Below are 26907 nucleotides of genomic sequence, written 5' to 3' on the forward strand. Positions count from 1 at the left end.
CTTAAGAGCAGAGAGTCTTTCAGAAATTCCCACCACTGATGTGAAGTCAGTGGAAATGGACACTATTGCTGATAGCTTTCCACAGGGCAAGGGCAGCCTTAATAACTAGAACCAACGGCATATCTCCTACTCAGGTGTGAAGACAAAGGGCTCTAGAGACTGGGATCTTATGGAAGTTGAGGGTTATGTGTAGAAGTAAGTCAGTGGTTTAAATTTCAGAGGATGAGATCTAGAGGAAGATGGTACCAGGCCCTCAAATATTTCACCCAATACCTACCACAACACCTGGAATTCTATACTCACTGGTTCATTTACTTGAGTTTTGAAAGTTTTGTGTCATTAAGAGCCCCTGTGTAAATGCAAGCACTTCTGTAAGGCTTTACAAATGCAGACATCTGAGGAAATACAGGAGGGATAGGATATGAGAGATGGGAGTGCAGCCCCAACTTGACAATTTTGTCTAATGTCATCTTTTAAAATCCAGGATTCACCATTATTGCAATGTGTTTCTATATAAACCTAAATAACTAAAAGTAAAAAAGCAACTTGGGAATTATCATGGAATTAAATTTCAGAATATGCTAAAGGGTGGCCACTTATATTGATTTCTCAATTATAGAGCTCATTTTCTTTGTTTGATGTTTGTTTTTTAGTTACACTCTGGTGTGATGTTTAAACATTGCATATTTTATAAACCTGCAACATCATTACAGTTTAATACCACTGAGTTCAGATTCCCTTCCAGTTCCTTATCACCTTTGGAAAATTTACAAATTTGGAAAAATTTCCACATCTAAGTATTGAAATAAGAATGTGGAAAGAGAAGGAAAATTAATTTTTTTATAATTTTTTAAAGTTTCTTTATTTTGAGAGAGAGAGAGAGAGAGAGAGAGAGAGAGAGAAAGAGAAAGAGAGAGAGAGAGAGAGAGAGAGAGAGAGAGAGAGAATCCCAAGCAGGCTCTGCACTGTCAGCACAGAACTGGATGTGGGGTTCAAACTCATGAAATGTGATATCATGACCTGAGCCAAAGTCAGACGCTTAACTGACTGAGCCAGCCACCCAGGTGCCCCAGAGGAGGCAAATAAATTTTTATTGGTAAATACCATAGTCCTTTTAAATGGATTTTAGAGTTAATTAACACTCATATCATCATCATAATCTCCAGAGAAAGAAGAAAGAAGAACACTGGATTAGGAGGTAAGAGCAGTGAGTTTTATATCTAGCTCACTACCTCCCAGCTACATAAATTGTCTCTATCTCTGGACATAAATGTCTTCATATGTACAATGGGGTATACGGAGTAAATGATTGTTCAGGCCTTTTTCTAACATCCAAGAATCCAGTAACCTAGGGGGAAGTTAATACTCCACGTGTTGAAATGTTCCTGGCACTGAAGTGAATCATTTCTCTTTGGAGTCTGGAGTTCTTCAATCTCTTTGTAAGGAGAATTATTAGATGGAGCCAAATAATGAAAGGGACCCAGGACCATTTATTTCAAAACGGAGCCTCCAATCTACGTGAGAGATGAGGTTAAAGAGGGCACAGGTGGAAAAGAATAAAAAATATCTTGGAGCAAATTATCTATTTTAACTGCTTCCTTTATGGAAAAAGAGACTCTTGGCTGGCACTTACCTTTAAGTTGTTTACGACCTTTAGCCAAATCATTCATCCATTTCAGGACTTCAGGATTAGAAGTCTTGTCACCATGTGAAGGCTACAAAGGAGGGGAAAGTGTGGGTGGAAGGGAGGGAGGAAGGGAAAGAAAGGTAAGAAAGGAAAATCAAAATTTTTAGACAGCCAAGACACACAGAGATGGTTCAGAAACATATAAATCTGGGAGAGAAATTCATGTATGACAACTTCCAGATGATAGAGTTAGTTCTGAAAAACAAAGCAAACATTCTTGAACTCCTCCACACTTTTGTCCTTTCCATGGGCATTGTTCCTAAACATGTCTGGTCACTCATCACTTTTCATATAGCCTGTCCATGCCAGTGTCCCCTACAGTCTGACCATCAATCACCCTGTGGTCCACTCACACCCCACATGTGGTTGCTAGGCCATTCTTCATATCAGCGCAAATGACTGCACTGATACAAACCAGTGCTTACTCCCTTGCCTGTACTCACAAACAAGGTTTATGACCACAACTTGTCTGGTTTATACTAACAAACTCGAAGATTTCCTTGAAGATTTCCTATCAGTCATTTCCACCAAACTCAAGAAAGGAGACCCCAGGATGTCTAACACCTGACAATAGTCTGGGAAATCAGTACTTCAGGGGGATACCCAGATTTCTAATCATCTCACTGTTTATACACTCAATATCCTACTAGCTAGCACTAAAGTCAAACTTAATTATATGTGTCTGACCTTGGTCAAATTACTTAGCCTCAGTTTCATCTGCCAAATGAGGATTACACCAACATCTGCCTCATAGGGTTGCTGTGAGGGATAAATTAGTTGATGTATGTAAAACAGTGAAAGTAGTTACTAGAATATGCTATACCCTACAGGTGTGTTAGCTATAATTACAAATATTATTATTATTATTACTGGTGGTCACAATAGTAATAGTGTTACTATCAGACTTTCATGGGAATTCTGGATATGTTTTCACCAACAAACATACATGTAGGGGTATGTATCTCTTGCCAAGTAGCTAATCAAAGTTGGATGTGGCAATAAAAGTTATTTTTGATTTTGGAAGGACATGACTCTGTTAATACAAATCATTCACTTTGATTTCTGGGTTTCTTCTCAGAGCATGAAAGTGGATTTTCTACAGGAGAGAAACTAGGAAATAAAGATAGACATACTTAGTCTCCATCTCCATAGATCAGTGAGATCATTCTTAAACAAATCAGAGCCACCTGATAACTTCAATGCAGACTCAAGAAAATTAATGGTTACTTTAAATTGAATATATACAAGACTATATAGGAATGTTTACAATGACTTGATCATAATTATAATATTGCTAGAAATATGTATATTGATAAGTAAATATGTACATTGGCTAAGTCTAGGGGCTGTGCCATATTTTTTTTAAAGCATCCACTAAGTCTGTATAACGTTAGCAAGTTTCTGGTGAGAGAAAGGCATCAGGAGAGAAATGTGTCTCTCCTAGGTTCAAAGGAAAAAACAGTGCTTGTTTTGACATAGTCATCAAATGTACATATCAAATGTACATGGAAAATAAATATATTAATAGTGAAACACAAGGCACAGTTCTGTCACTTCTAGAGTGATGTAAAAACCACATATGTCTGAGTCAAGATGGAAACGATTGAAGGAAAACAACAGTGGTTTTTTCCTACAGGAGCTCAGATGGGAGAGTATAGATGCTTTCTATGAGTGAAGGCCTGGTTTCAGTACCTTGGACAGTGACACAAGGACACACCTCCGGAACAGCTTAGCCTAGTGCTACCCATGATGTCCTAGGATGATGCACTGTACCTCTTCTCTGATACACAGATTAGTATGCTGGCTTTGGGTAACAGCCTGGTTGTATGGACACCCAATGTTTTACATTTAGTTTCACAAAATCCTCACAGAATTCTACCCTCTGATCTGTAAACACATCTTATTCACCTGGAACACATCTTTGTCACTGGATATGCTCTATACAGTTACCATCTTTCAAGTTAGTTAATTCGAGTTAGTTAACATATAGTGTAGACTTGACTTCAGGAATAGAACCCAGTGACTCATCTCTTACATATGACACCCAGTGCTCACCCCAAAAAGCGCCCTCCTTAATGCCCATCACCCATTTAATACACTCCCTGGCCCCAATCATCTTTTGAAGTAATGTTAAGAACAAAAGCCTAAAACCCTACAACCAAGGACTACTAAAGAAATGAGCTCTCACTACTGCAAATAGGACGTAGGAAAAATTTAAGGCTGATTTTTTTCTTCTGACAAAATATTTTAAAGCCTGAAATCATTTTCTGAAATGATTTTTTTTTATTTCTTTACTCCTGGGGGAGCTTTCAAAAGAGGTTAAATCAAGCTCACAAGGATGGCAGCTTTAAAATCGCATGGAAAGTTTTCATTAGCAAGCTATGGATCTTCAAGCCTTCTAACTTATAAATTGAAATATTCAGTTTAATAGACCCCAAGAGGCTATAAACCCAGAAATTACAGTGTATATTTTGTTCAATGCAACTAAAATGGGATCTCCAAGGCACATGACTGAGGGTATCACTGGACCAAATCTGTGCTCTATCAAACACAGTTCAAAAGACACTTTGGAAAGAGATCTGATTAGGAATGAAAAGACCTGAGTTGCCCTGGCTAGGTCAATTCTTTGCTGTGTGATCCTGGGGAAGTTACTTCCCTTCTCTGAGCCTGTTCCTTCAAAGGTCAAATGAGAAATAAGACTGGCTGATCCCTTCTAATTCTAACATTCTCTAATTTGTGAACATTCTCTAATAGTGAACATCTGGCTGAAATAGCCTTTTCTAAGTCCATGAGTCTAATGATAGTTAAATGTGAAATTAATTGTAGAAATAAACAGGGTTTGAATAGGAATATAAAATGGTCACATTCAACATAGAAGGAAAGGTGCATGTTGTACCAGGGCATCAGACTAACATGGAGGCCGAGCAAGAGCTCAGACTAAAATATTATCTGTGGGTGCTATTAATTCCATAGTACGCATGACAGGAAGGAAAGCCTTACACACAGCAACCAATTAAAGCCCAATGACATGTCAAACCTCTAACCACAGCCTGGCACCTTGACAGAAAGGGTGAGGGGAAGCTCTGTTCCCTGAGACATCAAAGGTTCTGATTACATCAGAGACTTTTGTACACACTGAAGCAGTGGTGACCATGACGCCCTCCTCTACTGCTCCCAAATGCATTCATCCGCATTTGTGATGTTTAAGTGTGTTGTGTGAGCATGTGCCTGCACCAGCTCTAAAACTTCTCTAGACAAAAACAGGAGATGCCAGGAGAAATTCTATTAAAATAGGCAGCCTGCTGGGTGGCTCTTACAATAGAAAGAAGTAATCCAGAGTCCTGTGGCTGCAGGCTGAAAAATTTAGTGAAGAATTAATGTGTCAAATGTTTCTCTCTCTTTGGACAAGGCAGGGCTGTCAGGGGATAGCCTGGCCGAATATCACTAAAATAGATTAAAAATGTAATAATATCTAGGACCACTTACTTCCCTTGTGTGAAACACTGTAATAAGCATTATATTACAGTATAATATTCACTCATCTAATACAAACTTAAGAAGTCACTACTAATATTAACTCTACTGCACAGATGGATAAACAGAGACTCAGAAAGATAAAATAACAAGTCCAAAGTCACAGAGTTCCTAACTAGCTGTGCCAGATTCAAATCCAGATCAGTCTGATTTAAGAATTTCCAGGTGTATGGCAGGCTGACAGCCTGGACACAGACACAGTGTAGAAGTGGGGAATGGACAGAAGAAGACTGAGACAAAGGAGGGATCCTTGATTGCTTGTTGGGTAGGTGAGAACACAAAGTTCCTGTGCCTGAAACTAGGAAGCTGGGTGATGCCATTTTCACCTCTCCTGCATGTGCACCTACATGCACATGCACATATATACCACACCAATCCATCCTAGTAAGCTAAGCAGTGCCACCTAGTGGAGAACAGAGCCATTACACCAAGCCCCGCTCAACTCCGCCCTCCAAGCACATGCCCTAGAGAACCACAAGTTTCTCCATCTTCTTAGTGTACAGACTATAGAGTGCTTCATTGTTTGAGTTCTAGGGGAAACTGGATGTAACTTCATTCAAGTTTCACTCTGTTTGCTGGTTCATCTATTTTTTTAAATTTCTTTTATTTTCTTTTTCTCCTTTCATTTATTTTTCTTGGATACAGAAAGAGAAAATTTTATTTTTGTCTTTTTATTTTATTTTTTAAAAAATTTTTAACATTTACTTATTTTTGAGAGACAGAGACAGAGTGTGAGTTGGGGAGGGGCAGAGAGAAAAGGAGACACATAATCTGAAGCAGACTCCAGGCTCTGAGCTGTCAGCACAGAGCCCAACTTGGGGCTCAGACTCACAGACTGCAAGATCATGACCTGAGCTGAAGTTGGATACTTAACCCACTGAGCCACCCAGGCGCCCATAGTTTCCTTTAAAATGTTTTTAAATTCTTTTTACTATGTTTTATATTTTTTTCTAAGTATTTTATTCTATTTCACTTTCTTCATTACATTTTATTCTATTTTATTGTATACATATTTTTAATTTTTAAACTTTGTTACTTTTTGACTTTTTCTTTCTTTTTCTTTTCTTTCCCTTTTTTCTCTATTCTATCAAGTTTCTTTCAACAACCAGACCAAAACTCACCTAGACAGAGGATCCAGCTTCTTTTATTTGATTTTCTGTGTTGTTTTTAATATTTCTTACTTTTTATTTTATTTAAGTTATCCTTTTTCTTCCTCCAAAATGGCAAAATGAAGGAATTCACCCCAAAAGAAAGAACACAAAGAAATGACAGCCAGGGGTTAATCAACACAGATATAAGCAAGATGTCTGAACTGGAATTTAGAGTCACAATAATAAGAATATTAGCTGGAGTTGAAAAAAGCATAGAATCTCTTTCTGAATAGATAAAAGAAGTAAAATCTAGTCAGTATGAAACTTAAAATGCTATAACCAAGAGGAAATCTTGAATGGATGCAACAGTGGCAAGAATGGATGAAGAGAGCAGCAAATCAGTGATAAGAGAAGACAAATTATGGAGAATAATGTATCAGAAAAAAAGAGAGTAACTAAGGTAAAAGAGCATGGTACAAGAATTAGATAACTCAGTGACTTATTAAAAAGGAATAACATCTGAATCATAGGAGTCCAAGAAGATGAAGAGAGAGAAAAAGGGGTAGAAGGTTTATGTCAGCAAATTATTCTGGAAAATTTTCCTACTCTGGGGAAAGACATAGATGTCAAAATCCAGGAAGCACAGAGAACTCCCAATAGATTCAACAAAAACTTACCATCAACAAGGCATATCATAGTCAAATTCACAAAATACACAAACAAGGAAAGAATTATGAAAGCAGCATGGGAAAAAAAAGTCCTTAACCTATAAGGGAAGACAGAGCAGGGTTGCAGCAGACCTATCCACAGGAACCTGGTAGGCCAAAAAGAAGTGGCAGGATATATTCAACGTGCGGGATTGGAAAAATACGCAGCTAAGAACTATGTATCTAGCAAGGCTGTCGTTCAAAACAGAAGGAGAGATAAAGAGATTCCTGACAAACAAAAACTAAAGGAGTTCATGACCACGAAACTATTACTGCAAGAAATTTGAAGGGGGACTCTCTGAGTGGAGAAAAGAAGAAACAAAACAAAAAAGACCAAAGGCAACAAAGACTAGAAAGGACCAGAGAACACCACCAGAAACTCCAACTCTATAGGCAACACATTGGCACTATATTCATATCTTTTGGTACTTACTCTAAATGTTAATGGACTAAATGCTCCAATCAAAAGAGGTAGGGTAACAGAATGGATAAGAAAACAAGATTCATCTATATGCTGTTTACAAGAGACCCACTTTAGACCTAAAGACACCTTCAGATTGAAAGTCAGGGGATGGAGAAACATCTACCATGCTAATGGTCACCAAAAGAAAGGCAGAGTAGCCATAATTATATCAGACAATCTAGATTTTAGAATAAAGTATGTAACAAGAGATGAATAGGGCATTATATCATAATTAAGGGGTCTATCCACAAAGAAGATCTAGCAATTGTAAACTTTTATACCCCAACGTGGAGGTACTCAAATATATATCAGTTAATCACAAACATAAAGAAACTCATTGATAATAATTCCATAATATTAGGGGATTTCACCACCCCACTTACAGCAATGGACAGATCATCTAAGCATAAAATCAACAAGGAAACAATGGCTTTAACTGACACACCGGACTGGATGGTTAACAGATATATTCAGAACATTTCATTCTAAAGCAGCAGAATGCACATTTTTCTCAACTGCACATAGAACATTCTCCAGAATAGATCACATACTGGGACACATATCAGCCTTCAACAAGTACAAACAGATTGAGATGACACTGTGCATATTTTCAGACCACAATGCTATGAAACTCAAAATCAACCACAAGAAAAAATTTGGAAAGACAATGAATACTTGGAGACAAAAGAACATTCTACTAAAGAATTAATGAGATAACTAAGAAGTTAAAGAGGAAATTAAGAAGTAAATGGAAACCAATGAAAATGATAACACAACAGCCCAAAACCTCTGGGATACAGGAAAGACAGTCATAAGAGGGAAGTATATAGCAATCCAGGCCTTCCTAATGAAGAAAGAAAAGTCTCAGGTACACAACCTAATCATACACCTTAAAGAACTTGAAAAATAACAGCAAATAAAGCCCAAATCCAGCAGAAGACAGGAAATAATAAAGATTAGAGCATAAATCAGTGCTATCAAAATTAAAATAATAATAATAATAATAATAATAATAATAATAATAAAGCAGTAGAACAGATCAATGAAACCAGAAGCTGGTTCTTTCAAAGAATTAACAAAATTGAAAACCCCTAGTCAGATTGATCAAAAAGAAAAAAAAAGGACCCAAAATAAATTAAATCAAGAATAAAAGAGGAGAGATCACAACAACCACTGCATAAAAACAAAGAATGAGAGAATATTATGAGAAATTATGTCAACAAATAGGGCAATCTGGAAGAAATGGACAAATTCCTAGAAACATATATTACCAAAACTGAAACATGAAGAAACAGAAAATGTGAGCAGACCCATAACCAGTAAAGAAATTTAATTAGTCATCAAAATCTCCCAACAAACAAGGGTCCAGGGCCAGATGGCTTTCCAGAGGAATTCTACCAAACTTTTAAAGAAGAGTTAATAGGGGAAAATGACAGTGTAGGAGGACGCTGGGCTCACGACGTCCTGCGGATCACTTAGATTCCACCCACGCCTGTCTAAATAACCCAGAAAATCACCAGAAGACTAGCAGAACGGATTCTCCAGAGCCAAGCATATACGGTCCACGGAAGAGGGTAGGAAGGGTGGAGAGGCAGTGTGTGCTACACGGACTGGAGGGAGGGAGTCGGGATGGAGGGGCAGTCCACCGGCAAAGCGGAGGCCCTGAGTCTGGCTTGCAAAAACGGAGGGGGCGGACGGGGTGTGTTCTGACAGCAAGTGGGACTTAACATCTGGAATGTTATAAGTTAACAGATCTGCTCATGAACGGGAGGGCTGGAGGACAACGGGAGGGAGAGTTGTTGAGCCACAGACAACAGAGTGCAGCTTGGAGGGGAACAAAGGTGCTCGCCAGCGCCATCTCCCTCGCCCATCCCCCAGCCAAAATCCCAAAGGGAACCAGTTCCTGTCAGGGAACTTGCTTGCACCTCGCAAACACCCAACGCTGTGCTTCTGCAGATCCATCCCTCCAGCGGGTCTGACTCCCTCCCGGTGCCACAGGGCCCCTCCTGACCAGATCACCGAAGGAAAAGCAAACTGAGCCTGCCCCTCCCACCTCTGTGCACCTTGCTGATCCACCCCAGCTAATACGCCAGATCCCCAGCACCACAAGCCTGGCAGTGTGCAAGTAGCCTAGACGGGCCACGCCACTCCACAGTGAATCCCGCCCCTAGGAGAGGGAAAGAGAAGGTACACACCAGTCTGACTGTGGCCCCAGTGGTGAGCTGGGGGCAGACATCAGGTCTGACTGCAGCCCCGCACACCAACGCAAGTTATTCAAGACAGCACAGGGAAGTGCCCTGCAGTTCCTCACCACTCCAGGGACTATCCAAAATGACCAAACAGAAGAATTCCCCTCAAAAAACCTCCAGCAAATAACGACAGCTAACGAACTGATCAAAAACGATTTAAACAATATAAACAGAGAGTGAATTTAGAATAATAGTCATAAAATTAATTGCTGGGCTTGAAAACAGTATAAAGGAGAGCAGAGAATCTATTGCTACAGAGATCAAGGGACTAAGAAACAGCCAGGAGGAGCTAAAAAATGCTATTAATGAGCTGCAAAGTAAAATGGAGATGACCACAGCTCGGATTGAAGAGGCAGAGGAGAAAATAGGTAAACTAGAAGATAAAATTATGGAAAAAGAGGAAGCTGAGAAAAAGAGAGATAAAATAATCTAAGAGTATGAGGGGAAAATTAGAAAACTAAGTGATGCACTAAGAGAAATAATCTATGCATAACTGGTATTCCAGAGGAGGAAGAGAGAGGGAAAGGTGTTGAATGTGTACTTGAAGAAATAATAGCTGAGAACTTCCCTGATCTGGGGAAGAAAAAAGGCATTGAAATCCAAGAGGCACAGAGAACTCCCTTCAGACGTAACTTGAATCGACCTTCTGCATGATATATCATAGTAAAACTGGAAAAATACAAGGATAAAGAGAAAATTCTGAAAGCAGCGAGGGATAAACGTGCTCTAATATATAAAGGGAGACCAATAAGACTTGTGACGGATCTCTCTACTGAAACTCGGCAGGGCAGAAAGGAATGGCAGGAAATCTTCAATGTGATGAACAGAAAAAATATGCAGCTGAGAATCCTTTATCCAGCAAGTCTGTCATTTAGAATAGAAGGAGAGATAAAGGTCTTCCCAAACAAACAAAAACTGAAGGAATTCGTCACCACTAAACCAGCCCTACAAGAGATCCTAAGGGGAACCCTGTGAGACAAAGTACCAGAGACATCGCTACAAGCATAAAACATACAGACATCACAATGACTCTAAACCCATATCTTTCTATAATAACACTGAATGTAAATGGACTAAATGCACCAACCAAAAGACATAGGGTATCAGAATGGAAAAAAAAACAAGACCCATCTATTTGCTGTCTACAAGAGACTCATTTTAGACCTGAGGACACCTTCAGATTGAAAGTGAGGGGATGGAGAACTATTTATCATGCTACTGGAAGTCAAAAGAAAGCTGGAGTAGCCATACTTATATCAGACTAACTAGACTTTAAATTAAAGGCTGTAACAAGAGATAAAGAAGGACATTATATAATAATTACAGGGTCTATCCATCAAGAAGAACTAACAATTAAAATGTCTATGTGCCAAATACGGGAGCCCCCAAATATATAAAACAATTACTCACAAACATAAGCAACCTTATTGAGAAGAATGTGGTAATTGCAGGGGACTTTAATACCCCACTTACAACAATGGATAGATCATCTAGACACACGGTCAATAAAGAAACAAGGGCCCTGGATGATATATTGGATCAGATGGACTTGACAGATATATTTAGAATTCTTCATCCCAAAGCAACACAATATACTTTCTTCTGGAGTGCACATGGAACATTCTCCAAGATAGATCACATACTGGGTCACAAAACAGCCCTTTAAAAGTATACAAGAATTGAGATCATACCATGCATACTTTCAGACCACAATGCTATGAAGCTTGAAATCAACCACAGGAAAAAGTCTGGAAAACCTCCAAAAGCATGGAGGTTAAAGAACACCCTACTAAAGAATGAGTGGGTCAACCAGGCAATTAGAGAAGAAATTAACAAATATATGGAAACAAATGAAAATGAAAATACAACAATCCAAACGCTTTGGGATGCAGCGAAGGCAGTCCTGAGAGGAAAATACATTGCAATCCAGGCCTATCTCAAACACAAGAAAAATCCCCAATGAAAAAACTAACAGCACACCTAAAGGAAATAGAAGCAGAGCAGCAAAGACACCCCAAAACCAGCAGAAGAAGAGAAATAATATAGATCAGAGCAGAAATAAACAATATAGAATCTAAAAACACTGTATAGAAGATCAATGAAACCAAGAGTTGGTTTTTGAAAAAATAAACAAAATTGACAAACCTCTAGCCAGGATTCTCAAAAAGAAAAGGGAGATGACCCAAATAGATAAAATCATGAATGAAAATGGAATTATTACAACCAATCCCTCAGAGATACAAGCAATTATCAGGGAATACTATAAAAAATTGTATGCCAACAAATTGGACAACCTGGAAGAAATGGACAAATTCCTAAGCACCCACACACTTCCAAAATTAAAACTGGAGGAAATAGAAAGTTTGAACAGACCCATAACCAGCGAAGAAATTGAATCCAGATTGCTTCCCTGGGGAATTCTACCAGACATTTAAAGCAGAGATAATACCTATCCTTCTCAAGCTATTCCAAGAAATAGAAAGGGAAGGAAAACTTCCAGACTCATTCTATGAAGCCAGTATTACTTTGATTCCTAAACCAGACAGAGACCCAGTAAAAAAATAGACCTACAGGCAAATATCCCCAATGAATATGGGTGTAAAAATTCTCAATAAGATACTAGCAAATCGAATTCAACAGCATATAAAAAGAATTATTCACCATGATCAAGTGGGATTCATTCCTGGGATGCAGGGCTGGTTCAACATTTGCAAATCAATCAACGTGATACATCACATTAACAAAAAAAAAAGAGAAGAACCATATGATCCTGTCAATCGATGCAGAAAACGCATTTGACAAAATTCAGCAACCTTTCTGAATAAAAACCCTTGAGAAAGTTGGGATAGAAGGAACATACTTAAACATCATAAAAGCCATTTATGAAAAGCCCACAGCTAATATCATCCTCAATGGGGAAAAACTGAGAGCTTTCCCCCCGAGATCAGGAACACGACATGAATGTCTACTCTCACCGCTGTTGTTTAACATAGTGTTGGAAGTGCTAGCATCAGCAATCAGACAACAAAAGGAAATCAAAGGCATCAAAATTGGCAAAGATGAAGTCAAGCTTTCACTTTTTGCAGATGACATGATATTATACATGGAAAATCCAATAGACTCCACCAAAAGTCTGCTAGAACTGATACATGAATTCAGCAAAGTTGCAGGATACAAAATCAATGTACAGAAATCAGTTGCATTCTTATACACTAACAATGAAGCAACAGAAAGACAAAGAAACTGATCCCATTCACAATTGCACCAAGAAGCATAAAATACCTAGGAATAAATCTAACCAAAGATGTAAAAGATCTGTATGCTGAAAACTATAGAAAGCTTATGAAGGAAATTGAAGAAGATATAAAGAAATGGAAAAACATTCCGTGCTCATGGATTGGAAGAATAAATATTGTCAAAATGTCAATACTACCCAAAGCTATCTACACATTCAATGCAATCCCAATCAAAATTGCACCAGCATTCTTCTCGAAACTAGAACAAGCAATCCTAAAATTCATATGGAACCACAAAAGGCCCCAAATAGCCAAAGGAATTTTGAAGAAGAAGACCAAAGCAGGAGGCATCACAATCCCAGACTTTAGCCTCTACTACAAAGCTGTAATCATCAAGACAGCATGGTATTGGCACAAAAACAGACACATAGACCAATGGAATAGAATAGAGACTCCAGAATTGGACACACAAAAGTATGGCTGACTAATCCTTGACAAAGCAGGAAAGAATATCCAATGGAAAAAAGACAGTCTCTTTAACAAATGGTGCTGGGAGAACTGGACAGCAACATGCAGAAGAATGAAACTAGACCACTTTCTCACACCATTCACAAAAATAAACTCAAAATGGATAAAGGACCTGAAAGTGAGACAGGAAACCATCAAAACACTAGAGGAGAAAGCAGGAAAAGACCTCTCTGACCTCAGCTGCAGCAATTTCTTACTTGACACATCTCCAAAGACAATGGAATTAAAGCAAAAATGAACTATTGGGACCTCATGAAGATAAATAGCTTCTGCACAGCAAAGGAAACAATCAACAAAACTAAAAGGCAACAACGGAATGGGAAAAGACATTTGTAAATGACATATCGGACAAAGGGCTAGTATCCAAAATCTATAAAGAGCTCACCAAACTCCACACCCGAAAAACAAATAACCCAGTGAAGAAATGGGCAGAAAACATGAATAGACACTTCTCTAAAGAAGACATCCAGATGGCCAACAGGCACATGAAAAGATGCTCAACGTCGCTCCTCATCAGGGAATTATAAATCAAAACCACACTCAGATATCACCTCATGCCAGTCAGAGTGGCCAAAATGAACAAATCAGGAGACTATAGATGCTGGCGAGGATGTGGAGAAATGGGAACCCTCTTGCACTGTTGGTGGGAATGCAAACTGGTGCAGCCCCTCTGGAAAACAGTGTGGAGTTTCCTCAAAAAATTAAAAATAGACCTACCCTATGACCCAGCAATAGCACTGCTAGGAATTTACTCAAGGGATACAGGAGTACTGATGCATAGGAGCACTTGTGCCCCAATGTTTATAGCAGCACTCTCAACAATAGCCAAATTGTGGAAAGAGCCTAAATGTCCATCAACTGATGAATGGATAAAGAAATTGTGGTTTATACACACAATGGAGTACTACGTGGCAATGAAAAAGAATGAAATATGGCCCTTTGTAGCAACGTGGATGGAACTGGAGAGTGTGATGCTAAGTGAAATAAGCCATACAGAGAAAGACAGATACCATATGTTTTCACTCTTATGTGGATCCTGAGAAACTTAACAGAAACCATGGGGAGGGGAAGGAAAAATAAAAGAGGTTAGAGTGGGAGACAGCCAAAGAATAAGAGACTCTTAAAAATTGAGAACAAACTGAGGTTTGATGGGGGGTGGGAGGGAGGGGGTGTAGGTGATGGGCATTGAAGAGGGCATCTTTTGGGATGAGCACTGGGTGTTGTATGGAAACCAATTTAACAGTAAATTTCATATATTAAAAAATAAATAAATAAAAGAAAAGAAAAGAAAAACAAAAAATAAAGAAGAGTTAATATCTATTCTTTTGAAGCTGTTGCAAAAATAGGAATGGAAGGAAATCTTCCAAACTCATTCTATGAGGTCAGCATTACCTTGATTCCAAAACCAGACAAAGACCCCACTAAAAAGGAGATCTACAGACCAATTTCCCTGATGAATATTGACACAAAAATCCTCAACAACCAATCCTGACCAACAGGATCCAACAATATATTAAAAAAATATTAAGCACGATCAAGTGGATTTATTTCTGGGATGCAAGCCTTGTTTAATATCTGCAATTAAATCAATGTGATACATTACATTAATAATAATAGTAACACATTAATGAATAAGAACTATACGATCCTCTAAATACATGCAGAGAAAGCATTTAACAAAATACATCATCCTTTCTTGATAAAAAAAAAAAAACCTCAAGAAAGTAGGGATAGAAAGATCATACCTTAAGATCATAAAAAGCATATAAGGAAGACCCACCATGCAAATCATCCTCAATAGGGAAAACTGAGAGTTTTCTCCCTAAGGTCAGGAACACGACAAGGATATCCACTCTCACCCCTATTACTCAACATAGTGTTAGAAGCCCTAGCCTCAGCAGTCAGACAACACAAAGAAATAAAAGGCATCCAAATTAGCAAGGAGGAAGCCAAACTCTGAGTCTTCGCAGATGACATGATACTCTATATGGAAAACCCAAAAGATTCCACCAAAAAACTGCTAGAACTGATTCATGAATTCAGCAAAGTTGCAGGATATAAAATCAATGTACAGATATCAATTTCATTTCTATATACCAATAATGAAGCAGCAGAAAGAGAAATCAAGGAATTTATCCCATTTACAATTGCACCAAAAACGATAAAACACCTAGGAATAAACCTAACCAAAGAGGTGAAAAATCTATACAGTGAAAACGATAGAAAGCTTATAAAAGAAATCAAAGAACACACACACACACACACACACACACACACACACACACACACACGGAAAAGCATTCCATGCTCATGGATTGGAAGAAAAAATATTGTTAAAATATCAATACTACCCAAAGTAATCTATATCTTCAATGCAATCCCTATCAAAATAGCACCAGCATTCTTCACAGAGCTAGAATAAACAATTCTAAAATTTGTATGGAACCAGAAAGACTCCGAATAGCTAAAGTAATCCTGAAAAAGAAAACCAAGCCTGGAGGCATCACAATTCCAGGCTTTAAGATGTATTACAAAGCTCTAATCATCAAGACAGTGTGGCCCTGGCACAAAACCAGACACATAGATCAATGGAACAGAATAGAGAACCCAGTAATTGACCAACAAACATACGGCCAACTAATCTTTGACAAAGCAGGAAAGGATATCCAATGGAAAAAGGCAGTTTCTTCAGCAAATGGTGTTGGTAAAACAGGAAAGTAACATACAGAAGAATGAACCTGGACCACTATCTTATACATACACAAAAATAAACTTGAAATGAATGAAATACCTAAACATAAGACAGGAAGCCATCAAAATCCTAGAGGAAAAAGCAGGCAAAAACCTCTTTGACCTCAGTCATGGCAACTTCTTACTCAACATATCTCTGGAAGCAAGGGAAACAAAAGCAAAAATGAACTATTGGGACCTCATCAAGATAAAAAGCTTCTGCACAGAGAAGGAATCAACATAACTAAAAGGCAAGTGATGGAATGTGGGAAGATATTTGCAAAGGACATATCAGATAAAGGGTTAGTATCCAAAATCTATAAAGAATTTACTAAACTCAACACCCAAAAAACAAATAATCCAGTGAAGAAATGGGCAAACGACATGAGTAGACAATTTTCCAAAGAAAACATCCAGATGGCTAACAGACACATGAAAAAATGCTCAACATCCCTCATCATTAGAGAAATGCAAATCAAAACCACAATGAGATACCACCTCACACCTGTCAGATGGCTAAAATTAACAACTGAAGCAACAACAGAGTTGGTGAGGATGTGAGGAAAGAGGAACTCTTTTGCACCATTGGTGGGAACGCAAACTGGTGCAGCCACTCTGGGAAACAGTATGGAAGTTTCTCAAAAAATTAAAAATAGAACTACCCTATGACCCAGCATTGGACTACTAGGTATTTATCCAAAGGATACAGGAGTGCTGTTTTGAAGGGGCACATGCACCCACCCCTATATGTATAACAACACTATCAACAATAGCCAAAGTATGGAAAGAGCCCAAATGTCCATTGACTGATGAATGCATAAAGAAGATGTGGTATATATATGCAATGGAATATTAATGGGCAATAAAAACAAATGAAATCTTGCCATTTGCAAAAATGTGGATGGAACTAGAGTGTATTATGCTAAGCAAAATTAGTCAGAGAATGACAAATATATGACTTCACTCATGTGGAATTTAAGATATAAAACAGATGAATATAAGGTAAGGGGAGCAAAAATAGTATAAAAACAGGGAGGGGGACAAGACATAAGAGACTCTTAAATACAAACAGAACAAACAGAGGGTTGCTGGAGGGGTTGTGGGTAGGGCGATGGGTTAAATGGGCAAGGGACATTAAGGACGACACTTGGGATAAACATTGGTGGTTATATGTAGGGGATGAATCACTGGATTCTATTCCTGAAATCATTATTGCACTATATGCTAATTAACTTGGATGTAAATTTAAAAAAAGATATGCCCCCTCCCCCCCCAAAAAAAGAATTGCCAGGTGTATATATACAGTGGAATATTACTCAGCCATTAAAAAGAATGAAATCTTGGGGCGCCTGGGTGGCGCAGTCGGTTAAGCGTCCGACTTCAGCCAGGTCACGATCTCACGGTCCGTGAGTTCGAGCCCCGCGTCAGGCTCTGGGCTGATGGCTCGGAACCTGGAGCCTGTTTCCGATTCTGTGTCTCCCTCTCTCTCTGCCCCTCCCCCGTTCATGCTCTGTCTCTCTCTGTCCCAAAAATAAATAAACGTTGAAAAAAAAAATTAAAAAAAAAAAAAGAATGAAATCTTGCCATTTGCAATAACATGGATGGAGTTAGAATACGTTATGCTACACGAAATTAGAGAAAGACAAATACCATATGATTTCACTCATATGTGGAGTTTAAGAAACCAAACAAATGAACATAGGGGAAGGGGGGAAAAAGAGGGAAGCAAACCACAAGAGACTCTTAACAATAGAGAACAAACTGTTGATGGAAGGTGTTGGGCTAAATTGAAGATGGGCTAAATTGATGATGGGGATTAAGGAGAGTACTTGTGATGACCACTGAGTGTTGTATTTAAGTGATGAATCACTAAAGCCTACACCTGCACCCAATTTTACTATATGTGTTAACTAATTAGAATTTAAATCAAAACTTGAAATAAAAAAATTGGCAGGTGATAAGTATAACAGGCTCCGGTAATGGAGCTTATAGTTGTTACTCTACAGTCCCCAAAGTGAGGGCATCACAGATCCAATAACACTCCAGATGCAAACAGAAAAAATCAGTTTCTCTCAAGATATCTAGAACTTTCAAAATGTAGACACTTACATATCTTACTTGTATTCCTCCATTGCAAAACCCACTCATATTTATTCTACCATCCTAAGTCTGAGCTGATAGAACGCAACCACCTAAGGCAAGTTACAGGTCTTTTATGGGCCTCAATTTCCTTATCTGTAAAATAAAGGCTTGTATTCATTATTTGTAGGGTGCCCCTCCTGTGCTAAAAAGGTAAAAGACGGTAAGTAGCTTTGAAAAAGAAAAGTTTGTCTTGAAAAGCTGTCTTATTTTGTTTTCTATTGTGCGAAGCTAAAAATCACTCTTTACACCCCTCTTTTAGTGAATTTGAAGCCACTGTGGGAAACAGGTCAGAAAGAATGGGAGAGTGGGATATCATCCACTTTCACCTCCCTCCCCCAATCTTATTTGACTCACGGGAATGTGCCAATTGCCTTTGTACCAAGGTTTAGTGAGCCTTTAAATATTTCAAGATGTATGAGACATTATCCCCTGTTCTCTTTTATTCTGCTAACAAGCTGTCTGGGCCCTCTGCCAAAGACCTAATATCTTTGTGCAGTTCTACATGAATATGATTTTTCTCTATGCCATGGTCACCATTAGGGAAGATAAATAAAACTAACGTTGGCAATGAGGACACTTACCTTTCTATTGTTTCTTATATAATGAAAGAAAAAGTTCATCATTACAACACTGCAACACCAGCATGAAGACTGGTGTCTCTTGGACTGGAAAAGATAGATTGGGGGTTGTTATTATGAGTGGCCTGAACAGATGTTACTTGATAGGTCCCTATCTATCAACCAGGAGATATTTTTATGTCAAAGAAAACTCTCCCTCATTCTGTTATACAAGTAGAGATTCTGTCCTTTGTGTCCTTAATAGGTTCTTACAAACATGTAAATGGTAAAGAGTTAAAGAAAAAATAAGATCATAATTCAAAAGTTTTCTAAATTTCAGTCCTAGACTATTAGTGATAGGAATGCTCCTTAGAGGGGAAAGAGGAGGATAGATAATCAAATCAGTTTGGAAATAAGAATTATAATCCATATCTGGAGTCTCTATTCCATTGGTCTGTGTCTGTTTTTGTGCCAATACCGTACTGTCTTGATGATCACAGCTTTGTAGTAGAGGCTAAAGTCTGGGACTGTGATGCCTCCCTCTTTGGTTTTCTTCTTCAATATTACCTTGGCTATTTGGGGTCTTTTGTGGTTCCATAAAATTTTAGGATTGCTTGTTCTAGCTTCGAGAAGAATGCTGGTTACAATTTTGATTGGGATTGCATGGAATGTGTAGATTGCTTTGGGTAGTATTGACATTAACAATATTTATTCTTTCATTGTATGGCCAACTAATCTTTGACAAAGCAGGAAAGAATATCCAACGGAAAAAAGGCAGTCTCTTTAACAAACGGTGCTGGGAGAACTGGACAGCAACATGCAGAAGGTTGAAACTAAACCTCTTTCTTACATCATTCACAAAAATAAACTCAAAATGGATGAAGGAACTGAATGTGAGCTAGGAAACTATCAAAACCCTAGAGGAGAAAGCAGGAAAAAACCTCTCTGACCTCAGCCGCAGCAATTTCTTACTCAACACATCTCCAAAGGCAAAGGAATTAAAAGCAAAAATGAACTATTGGGACCTCATGAAGATAAAAAGCTTCTGCACTGCAAAGGAAACAATCAAAACTAAAAGGCAACCAATGGAATGGGAAAAGATATTTGCAAATGACATATCAGACAAAGGGCTAGTATCCAAAATCTACAAAGAACTAACCAAACTCCACACCCCCCCAAAAAAAAAATCCAGTGAAGAAATGGGCAGAAAACATGAATAGACACTTTTCTAAAGAAGACATTCAGATGGTCAACAGGTACATGAAAAGATGCCTCAATGTCACTCATCATCAGGGAAATAAAAATCAAAACCACACTGAGATACCACACCTCATGCCAGAGTGGCTAAAATGAACAAATCGGGAGACTACAGATGCTGGTGAGGATGTGAAGAAATCAGAACCCTCTTGTACTGTTGGTAGGAATGCAAACTGGGGCAGCCGCTCTGGAAAACAGTGTGCAGGTTCCTCAAAAAAATTAAAAACAGATCTACCCTATGACCCAGGAATAGCACTGCTAGGAATTTACCCAAGGAATACAGGAGTGCTGATGTATAGGGGCACTTGTACTCCAATGTTTATAGCAGCACTTTCAACAATAGCCAAATTATGGAAAGAGCCTAAATGTCCATCAAATGACGAATGGATAAAGAAGAAGTGGTTTATATATACAATGGAATACCACTTGGCAATGAGAAAGAATGAAATCTGGCCATTTGTAGCCATTTGTATCATGCTAAGTGAAATAACTCAGGCAGAGAAAGATACCATATATTTTCACTCATATGTGTCTCTTGAGAATATTAACAGAAGGCCATGGGGGAGGGGAAGGGGAAAAAAAGTTACAGAGAGTGAAGGAGGCAAACCATAACAGACTCTTAAATACTGAGAACAGACTGAGGGTTGATGGGGGTTGGGGGAGAGGGGAAAGTGGGTGATAGGCATTGAGGAGGGCACCTGTTGGAATGAGCACTGGGTGTTTTATAGAAACCAATTTGACAATAAATTATATTAAAGAATAAATAATAAAAAAGATTTAAAAAAGAGTTATAATCCATTACCAGAAAATATCTTTTTAGAGAGCAACTGACAGCCTGTGAGAATAGGACAGATCCAGGATAGGAACTCTATTTATGATAGATCCTGTGTTGGCAAATGAAAACAGCTGTCCCCTGGCACAGAGGAGTACCCAAAAAGGAAGGACAGAAAAGCCCACACACCTCAGACACAATCAACCCTTATTTCAAGCCACAGGGTCCTTACCCGGTATTTCTTTTCTTGTTCAAATTTTTCTTCAAATTTCCTAATTTTTCGCTTGAGGCTCTGGATGTGCTTGGTGAGCTGGGTAATGGTCTGTGGCTCCTTGCCATCACCACAGCCACACCGTGAAGAACTTCGTGGCCTGTAATGATTGCAGGGAGGGAGAGAATCATCAAAAACCATGGTCTTCCCATAAACATTGCTGCTGGTCTACAAACGAAGCTTCCTGGATTATCAGAGAGGATAGGCCATTTTTGATGAGTCTACCATGGTGGCATTTACTTATTAATAGAGACCACTGATCAAAGAATTCCATCATGGGACAATGCTATCAGGGAATTTAGTGCAGAAATGTCAGAATATTATTCTAGGAAGTGCATTTCCTAAAGTTTGGAAGAGGCCAATTTAAGACAAAAAGAAATAGCCTGCTGTGGCATTATCCCTAACAGGTTGCACCTAATAACATTTTTAAAGAAGATATAGATAAGTAGGTAATTTTCTTGACCCAACAGAGCCTTGTGAATCTAATAAGAATGAACCCCCACCTCCAGAAAATGCATTGACCCTCTCACATAGCCCACAGTTTACAATAGCAATAATCCACTAACTCCCTCAAATCCATCAATAGACAGCCTGCAAGGTGAGATTTGGAAAATTCATTAATGACAGCAGAAGTTACTAAGGAGAAACTAGGATTCTCTGTACATATTTTCAGTCAAGGGACGCTCATTTTAGTTTTGAATCAAAATTATTTGTAGATTTTTTTAAAAAAAGAATGCATAGTTTCACACTTTTTGGGGGGAGTGGAGGGCAGCTATTGTAAGCTACTACTCTTGTGGAATCTAAGAAGAAATTGAGGTAGACAACTCCCAAGCACTGCCGCAAGCTATCCCTTGAAGCCACTGTTGGGCATGCAAAGAATATTGAGCTTACCAAGAAGGGTACTCCTGATATTTGCATAGACATATTCTTACTTAGGACTCTGGTCATTTGACCAAAAATGTTCAAACATGTAAGCTCTGGGGTATTCCTGCATCTCATGACCATTTCCTCCTGAGATGGCAAGACCTGACACGGTATTCCCAAATAGAAAGTACACTGATTCTTGCCATTCATTGCTCAGGTCTTGCGGTTGTATTTGATAGCATGTCTGCACTATTTCAGACACAGACTTCATTATAGGTTATAAATGTATTTGAAAAAGTGGATGAAATGAAGATAAGGTTTTCTTACATCATAAACTGCTGAGTGCTGGGTGGAGAAGGGGCTGATTCAGGGTCTAAGTTGAATCTCTGGCTTTGGCTGAAGATGGAGCATCGTGGTGACAGCAGTGGGTTATCACCGTCAGTGATGTGATAGAGAAGCCTGCTAGTCCCGACAGACTGGAGGTCTTCTGGTGCACTGTCTGCTTCATTCTGCCCATCTTTGTGGGCTGGTGCAGGGTCTGAGGAAACAAGATAAATCATCAAGATTCAGAAATGACAGAGGCCTTGAGACTGTCATGTTCCTAAGTAAAGATCATAAACATTCATTATAATGTCTGGCTTCTTTGTCATTTCTTCTTTCTGTGGATATGAAAGGCTTTCAAAGTACTGTTATGTTTATTCTCAGAGAAACTGGATAGAAAATATTACAAAGCCACTAACAAAAAAAATGGAAACACAAATTATTTTGGTATAAATTTAAAGTAATGATTTAGTAATGATTCTATTTTACGTAAAAAGCATACATTTATGTGTACAAGTAAGTGCACTAAAATACCAAAGAAGCTACTTAGCAACTACAAAGCATGGAAGAATTAGGAATGATTCTTTTTCTCCTCCAAAATTTTTTGTAGTATTTTATTTTTGACAAAAATTAAAAAACAAGAACAAAACAGATTCCAAATCCTGTCTCCAGCTACATCTGTGTCTGAATTCTATGATCACTCCCCTTTTATTTTTTTTAATGTTTATTTTTGAGAGAGAGAGAGAGAGAGAGAGAGAGAGCGCAAGCAGGAGGGGCAAAGAGAGAAGGAGACCCAGAATCCAAAGCAGGCTTCAGGCTCTGAGCTGTCAGAACAGAGACCAACACAGGGCTCAAACTGTTGAACTGTGAGATCATGACCTGAGCCAAAGTCCGATGCTTAACCTACTGAACCACCCAGGGGCCCAGATCACTCTCCCTTTAAATGAACTCATTAACTTCCCACCTCAGGGCCAGTCCAGAGAGTGGGCACACCTGCGCTCTAGAGGAAGGGCAGATAAGTGAGGAATATGAAAACACTGAGTCAGAGTGGCCAGGTGAGACTCTCTACATCAGGGGGCTCTAGACAGTTATTTGAGCAGAAGCCAAAACAAACTCCTTCTCAATTTTGCCCAGCAAACAACTCAGGACAATTCAAGGCTTTCTTTTATTCTTACCCCAAATAAAGAGAAAAACAAATGCTTTCTGGGTGAATAAGCAGAATCTGAAAACACTGACAATCCACTTTTCCAAAATAAACATTTATCACAATTTGGTACCGGATGACTCTTAATCAGGTTTAGAATGGCTCATGTTCTCCAGAGCTTGAAATGCAATTTGCTTTGTGCAACATCAAAGGTCTGATCCCTTGTGTGCTTTCAATTGGCTTCTTCCCTGTTGGGTTTCAGACTGGGAGCCTGGATAATGCCTCCAATGTGCCTGTGAAGCTCACTAACAGCATTCTATCAGTGGCTGAGCTGGCCAGAAGTGCATGAGATGAGGGCTGGTGAAGAGGTGGGGCCAGATGAACACCAGTGCCCAGGTCTGAAGCAAGGTGTGTCCGTGTGTCTGACAACTCACCACAGGCAACACCCTTGCTAAGAATAATTTACCCAGAAAACACAGTTTGGCAGGAGCCTTAAAGAGTAACAGGAGTAAGAGTTACTAATCAATAAATGTTACTAAACAACAACATATGCTAACAATCACCTTCAAAGCCCACCAGGAGGTATACAGGTGCTTACCAAATCCTTTCAATAAACCATTAGGCCCCAAAAAGAAATGCATTTTATTCATATTACCTGTTTCTGGACAGAATCTTTTGGTAATAATGATGGGGAAGAAGAGAATTTTTAGCAAGTACCTGGGACCAGTGTATTTTTGTTGAAATGGGAAAGGTCTGAGGCATTCAGCCCTTCAGCTCAGCTGTGGCCCTAGGGTCAAAATGAACATGAGTCTCTTGGTGCTGCTTTGTAATGCCAAATGGAGGCACTTGGGCTCCTAGCCATTTGACTGAAGTGGAGGCAAGAAGAGAGCTTAGCTTCTGAAACCCACAGGGTCCTATGATGGAACTTCATAAGATCACAGATCACTCTGAATGGCTCCTTTTGAATTGCATTACAATTAAATCCATAAACCTCCATTTATATGGTGTGTGCTTCTGTGGGCACTCATGTCATTTGCTGCCTACTTAACATCCCAAACCCCCTGCCCTAGATTTACCACTAGAGGAAGCAGAGAGCCACAAAGACCTAGAAGCACCAAGCTGAAAACCAACAAAAAGTCAAAAATTGATAATTTGGTAGTGCTTCAGTTATGTGTTCAAACTCATTATTTGAATTGAGAAGTGGCTTAATTAAATCAGATGGTGCATGTGTGTGGGCACTTGCACACACAGAATTATTGAGCTCCTTGCTTAGAAGAGGCCAGCACAGATTCTGAGGCAGCCATTGCTGCTATCATCCTGGGAATAGAGCCCAGGTCAGCTCTTACAGACCCTGCTCCCCAACAGGGAAAAGCTTACTGCGGTTTCTGATGCTTCTCAGTTGAGTATGTTACTTTGTCTTCCGAAGGACAGGGCTGCTTGCTATAGGGCCCCTCATGTGATGCAGTGTGATTTAAAGGAAGGGGCCTAGGAACCAGGAATTTTGGTGTGCTTATACTTTCTTGTGAAGTTCCAGGGACTTCCTGACCTCTCTCAGTGTCTTTGTTTGGCCCATCTTACAGAGCTGTGACAGGAAAGTAAAAAGAGGTTGCTGCACATTGTGCTTGGAGTTAACAGTATTGTGCCGTACACTTAAAAAGTTGTTAAGAGGGGCGCCTGGGTGGCGCAGTCGGTTAAGCGTCCGACTTCAGCCAGGTCACGATCTCGCGGTCCGTAAGTTCGAGCCCCGCGTCAGGCTCTGGGCTGATGGCTCGGAGCCTGGAGCCTGTTTCCGATTCTGTGTCTCCCTCTCTCTCTGCCCCTCCCCCGTTCATGCTCTGTCTCTCTCTGTCCCAAAAATAAATAAACGTTGAAAAAGAAATTAAAAAAAAAAAGTTGTTAAGAGTATATATCTATGTCAAAAAAACAGATCTTCAGGGAAAAAAAAAGTGTAGATCTCATGTTATTACCACAATTAAAAAAAAACCTATTTCTTCTTTTCTTTTCTAAAAGAAATCTTATTTTCTAAAATTTCTATAATGAATAAATCTTAATTTTATAGGAGGAAAAAACAATAAATGTTAATATTTTTTAAAAAGTTTGAAAGAAAATGAGCATTCCTGAGAATGTGAGAAACAACCCCAGGGATGCCACAACAGAGAGCAAAGATTATAAGTTGGAGCCTCAGGTCTACCATTTGTTTAGAAAGACTTCAGAAATGTTGGGCCTTTTTAAACATGGATTTTTTTTTTCACTTGTAAAATGGAGAGAATGATGGTACCTGCCTCACAAGACTAAGTGAGGATGAAGGTGAAATGAAATAAAACTATATCTTCTACAAAATTTTTGCCATATCCACATAAACCTGTTTACTCCCTGTTCCTCTCTCTCTCTCTGCGCGCGCGCGCGCGCACACACACATACACACACACACACACACACACACCAAACTTATGATGGTTCAATTTATGATTTTTTGATGTTACGATGGTGTGAAAGTGATAACATTCAGTAGAAACCATACTTTGAATTTTGAAATTGGATCTTCTCCTGGGATAGCTTTGTGTGGTACGATACTCTCTTGTGATGCTGGGCAGTGGCAGTGAGCCACAGCTCACAGTCAGCCATGCAGTCACAAGGGTAAACCACCAATACACTTAAAACCATTCTCTATACAACCATTTTTGTTTCCACTTTTGGTACAGTGTTCAATAAATTACATGATATTCAACTTCATAAAATAGGCTTTATGTTAGATAATTTTGCTCAACTGTAGGCTAATGTAAGTGTTCTGAGAACCTATTCATGTAGGCTAGGCTAAGTTAGATTGCTTAGTAGTCTAGGTGTATTTCATGGATTTTTTTAAAAAGCTTTTTTTTAATGTTTTTTTATTTATTTTGAGAGAGAGACAGAAAGAACAGAGTATGGTGGCGGAGACAGAGGGAGAGAAAGAATCCCAAGCAGGCTCTGCGTTGTCAGTGCAGAGCCCAACATGGGGCTCAAACTCACGAACCATGAGATTATGACCCGAGATAAAATCCAGAGGCAGACATTTAACCTACTGAGACACCCAGGTGCCCCTCTGTGAATTTTTGATTTACAATATTTTCAGCTTACAGTGTGTTACCTGGATGCAACCCTATTATAAGTCAAAGAAAATCTGAAGATCTGTATATAGATATAGAGTAGAATATGTACAAAAGAGTATATATTTTATATAAATTAATATATTTACTATGTATTTTAAATGGATAGATAAAATTTCAACCTATAATTGTTTTTATTTTTTAATTTTGGCTTCATCTTAAGTTATGGTGGTCAAGACATAATGAATTTGATGTGCTAGTTACTATTTTT

The 26907-nt window shown here is 38.8% G+C and overlaps 1 protein-coding gene across 4 annotated transcripts in view; it reads right to left on the reverse strand.

Annotated features, from left to right (window-relative positions):
- The window catches only part of FAM13C (family with sequence similarity 13 member C), a 163409-nt gene that overhangs the window by 14505 nt on the left and 121997 nt on the right, over window positions 1–26907 (reverse strand). For all 4 annotated transcript variants that reach the window (XM_043596381.1, XM_043596383.1, XM_043596380.1 and 1 more), the window contains 3 exons: window positions 22416–22626; window positions 21186–21324; window positions 1634–1715 (listed from right to left, as the gene is read on the reverse strand). In XM_043596381.1, coding sequence (XP_043452316.1) covers window positions 1634–1715; window positions 21186–21324; window positions 22416–22626 — 432 coding nt within the window. The remainder of the gene's footprint in view (window positions 1–1633; window positions 1716–21185; window positions 21325–22415; window positions 22627–26907) is intronic.

This window comes from Prionailurus bengalensis, chromosome D2 (assembly GCF_016509475.1).
Source record: "Prionailurus bengalensis isolate Pbe53 chromosome D2, Fcat_Pben_1.1_paternal_pri, whole genome shotgun sequence".
Taxonomy (NCBI): Eukaryota; Metazoa; Chordata; class Mammalia; order Carnivora; family Felidae; genus Prionailurus; species Prionailurus bengalensis.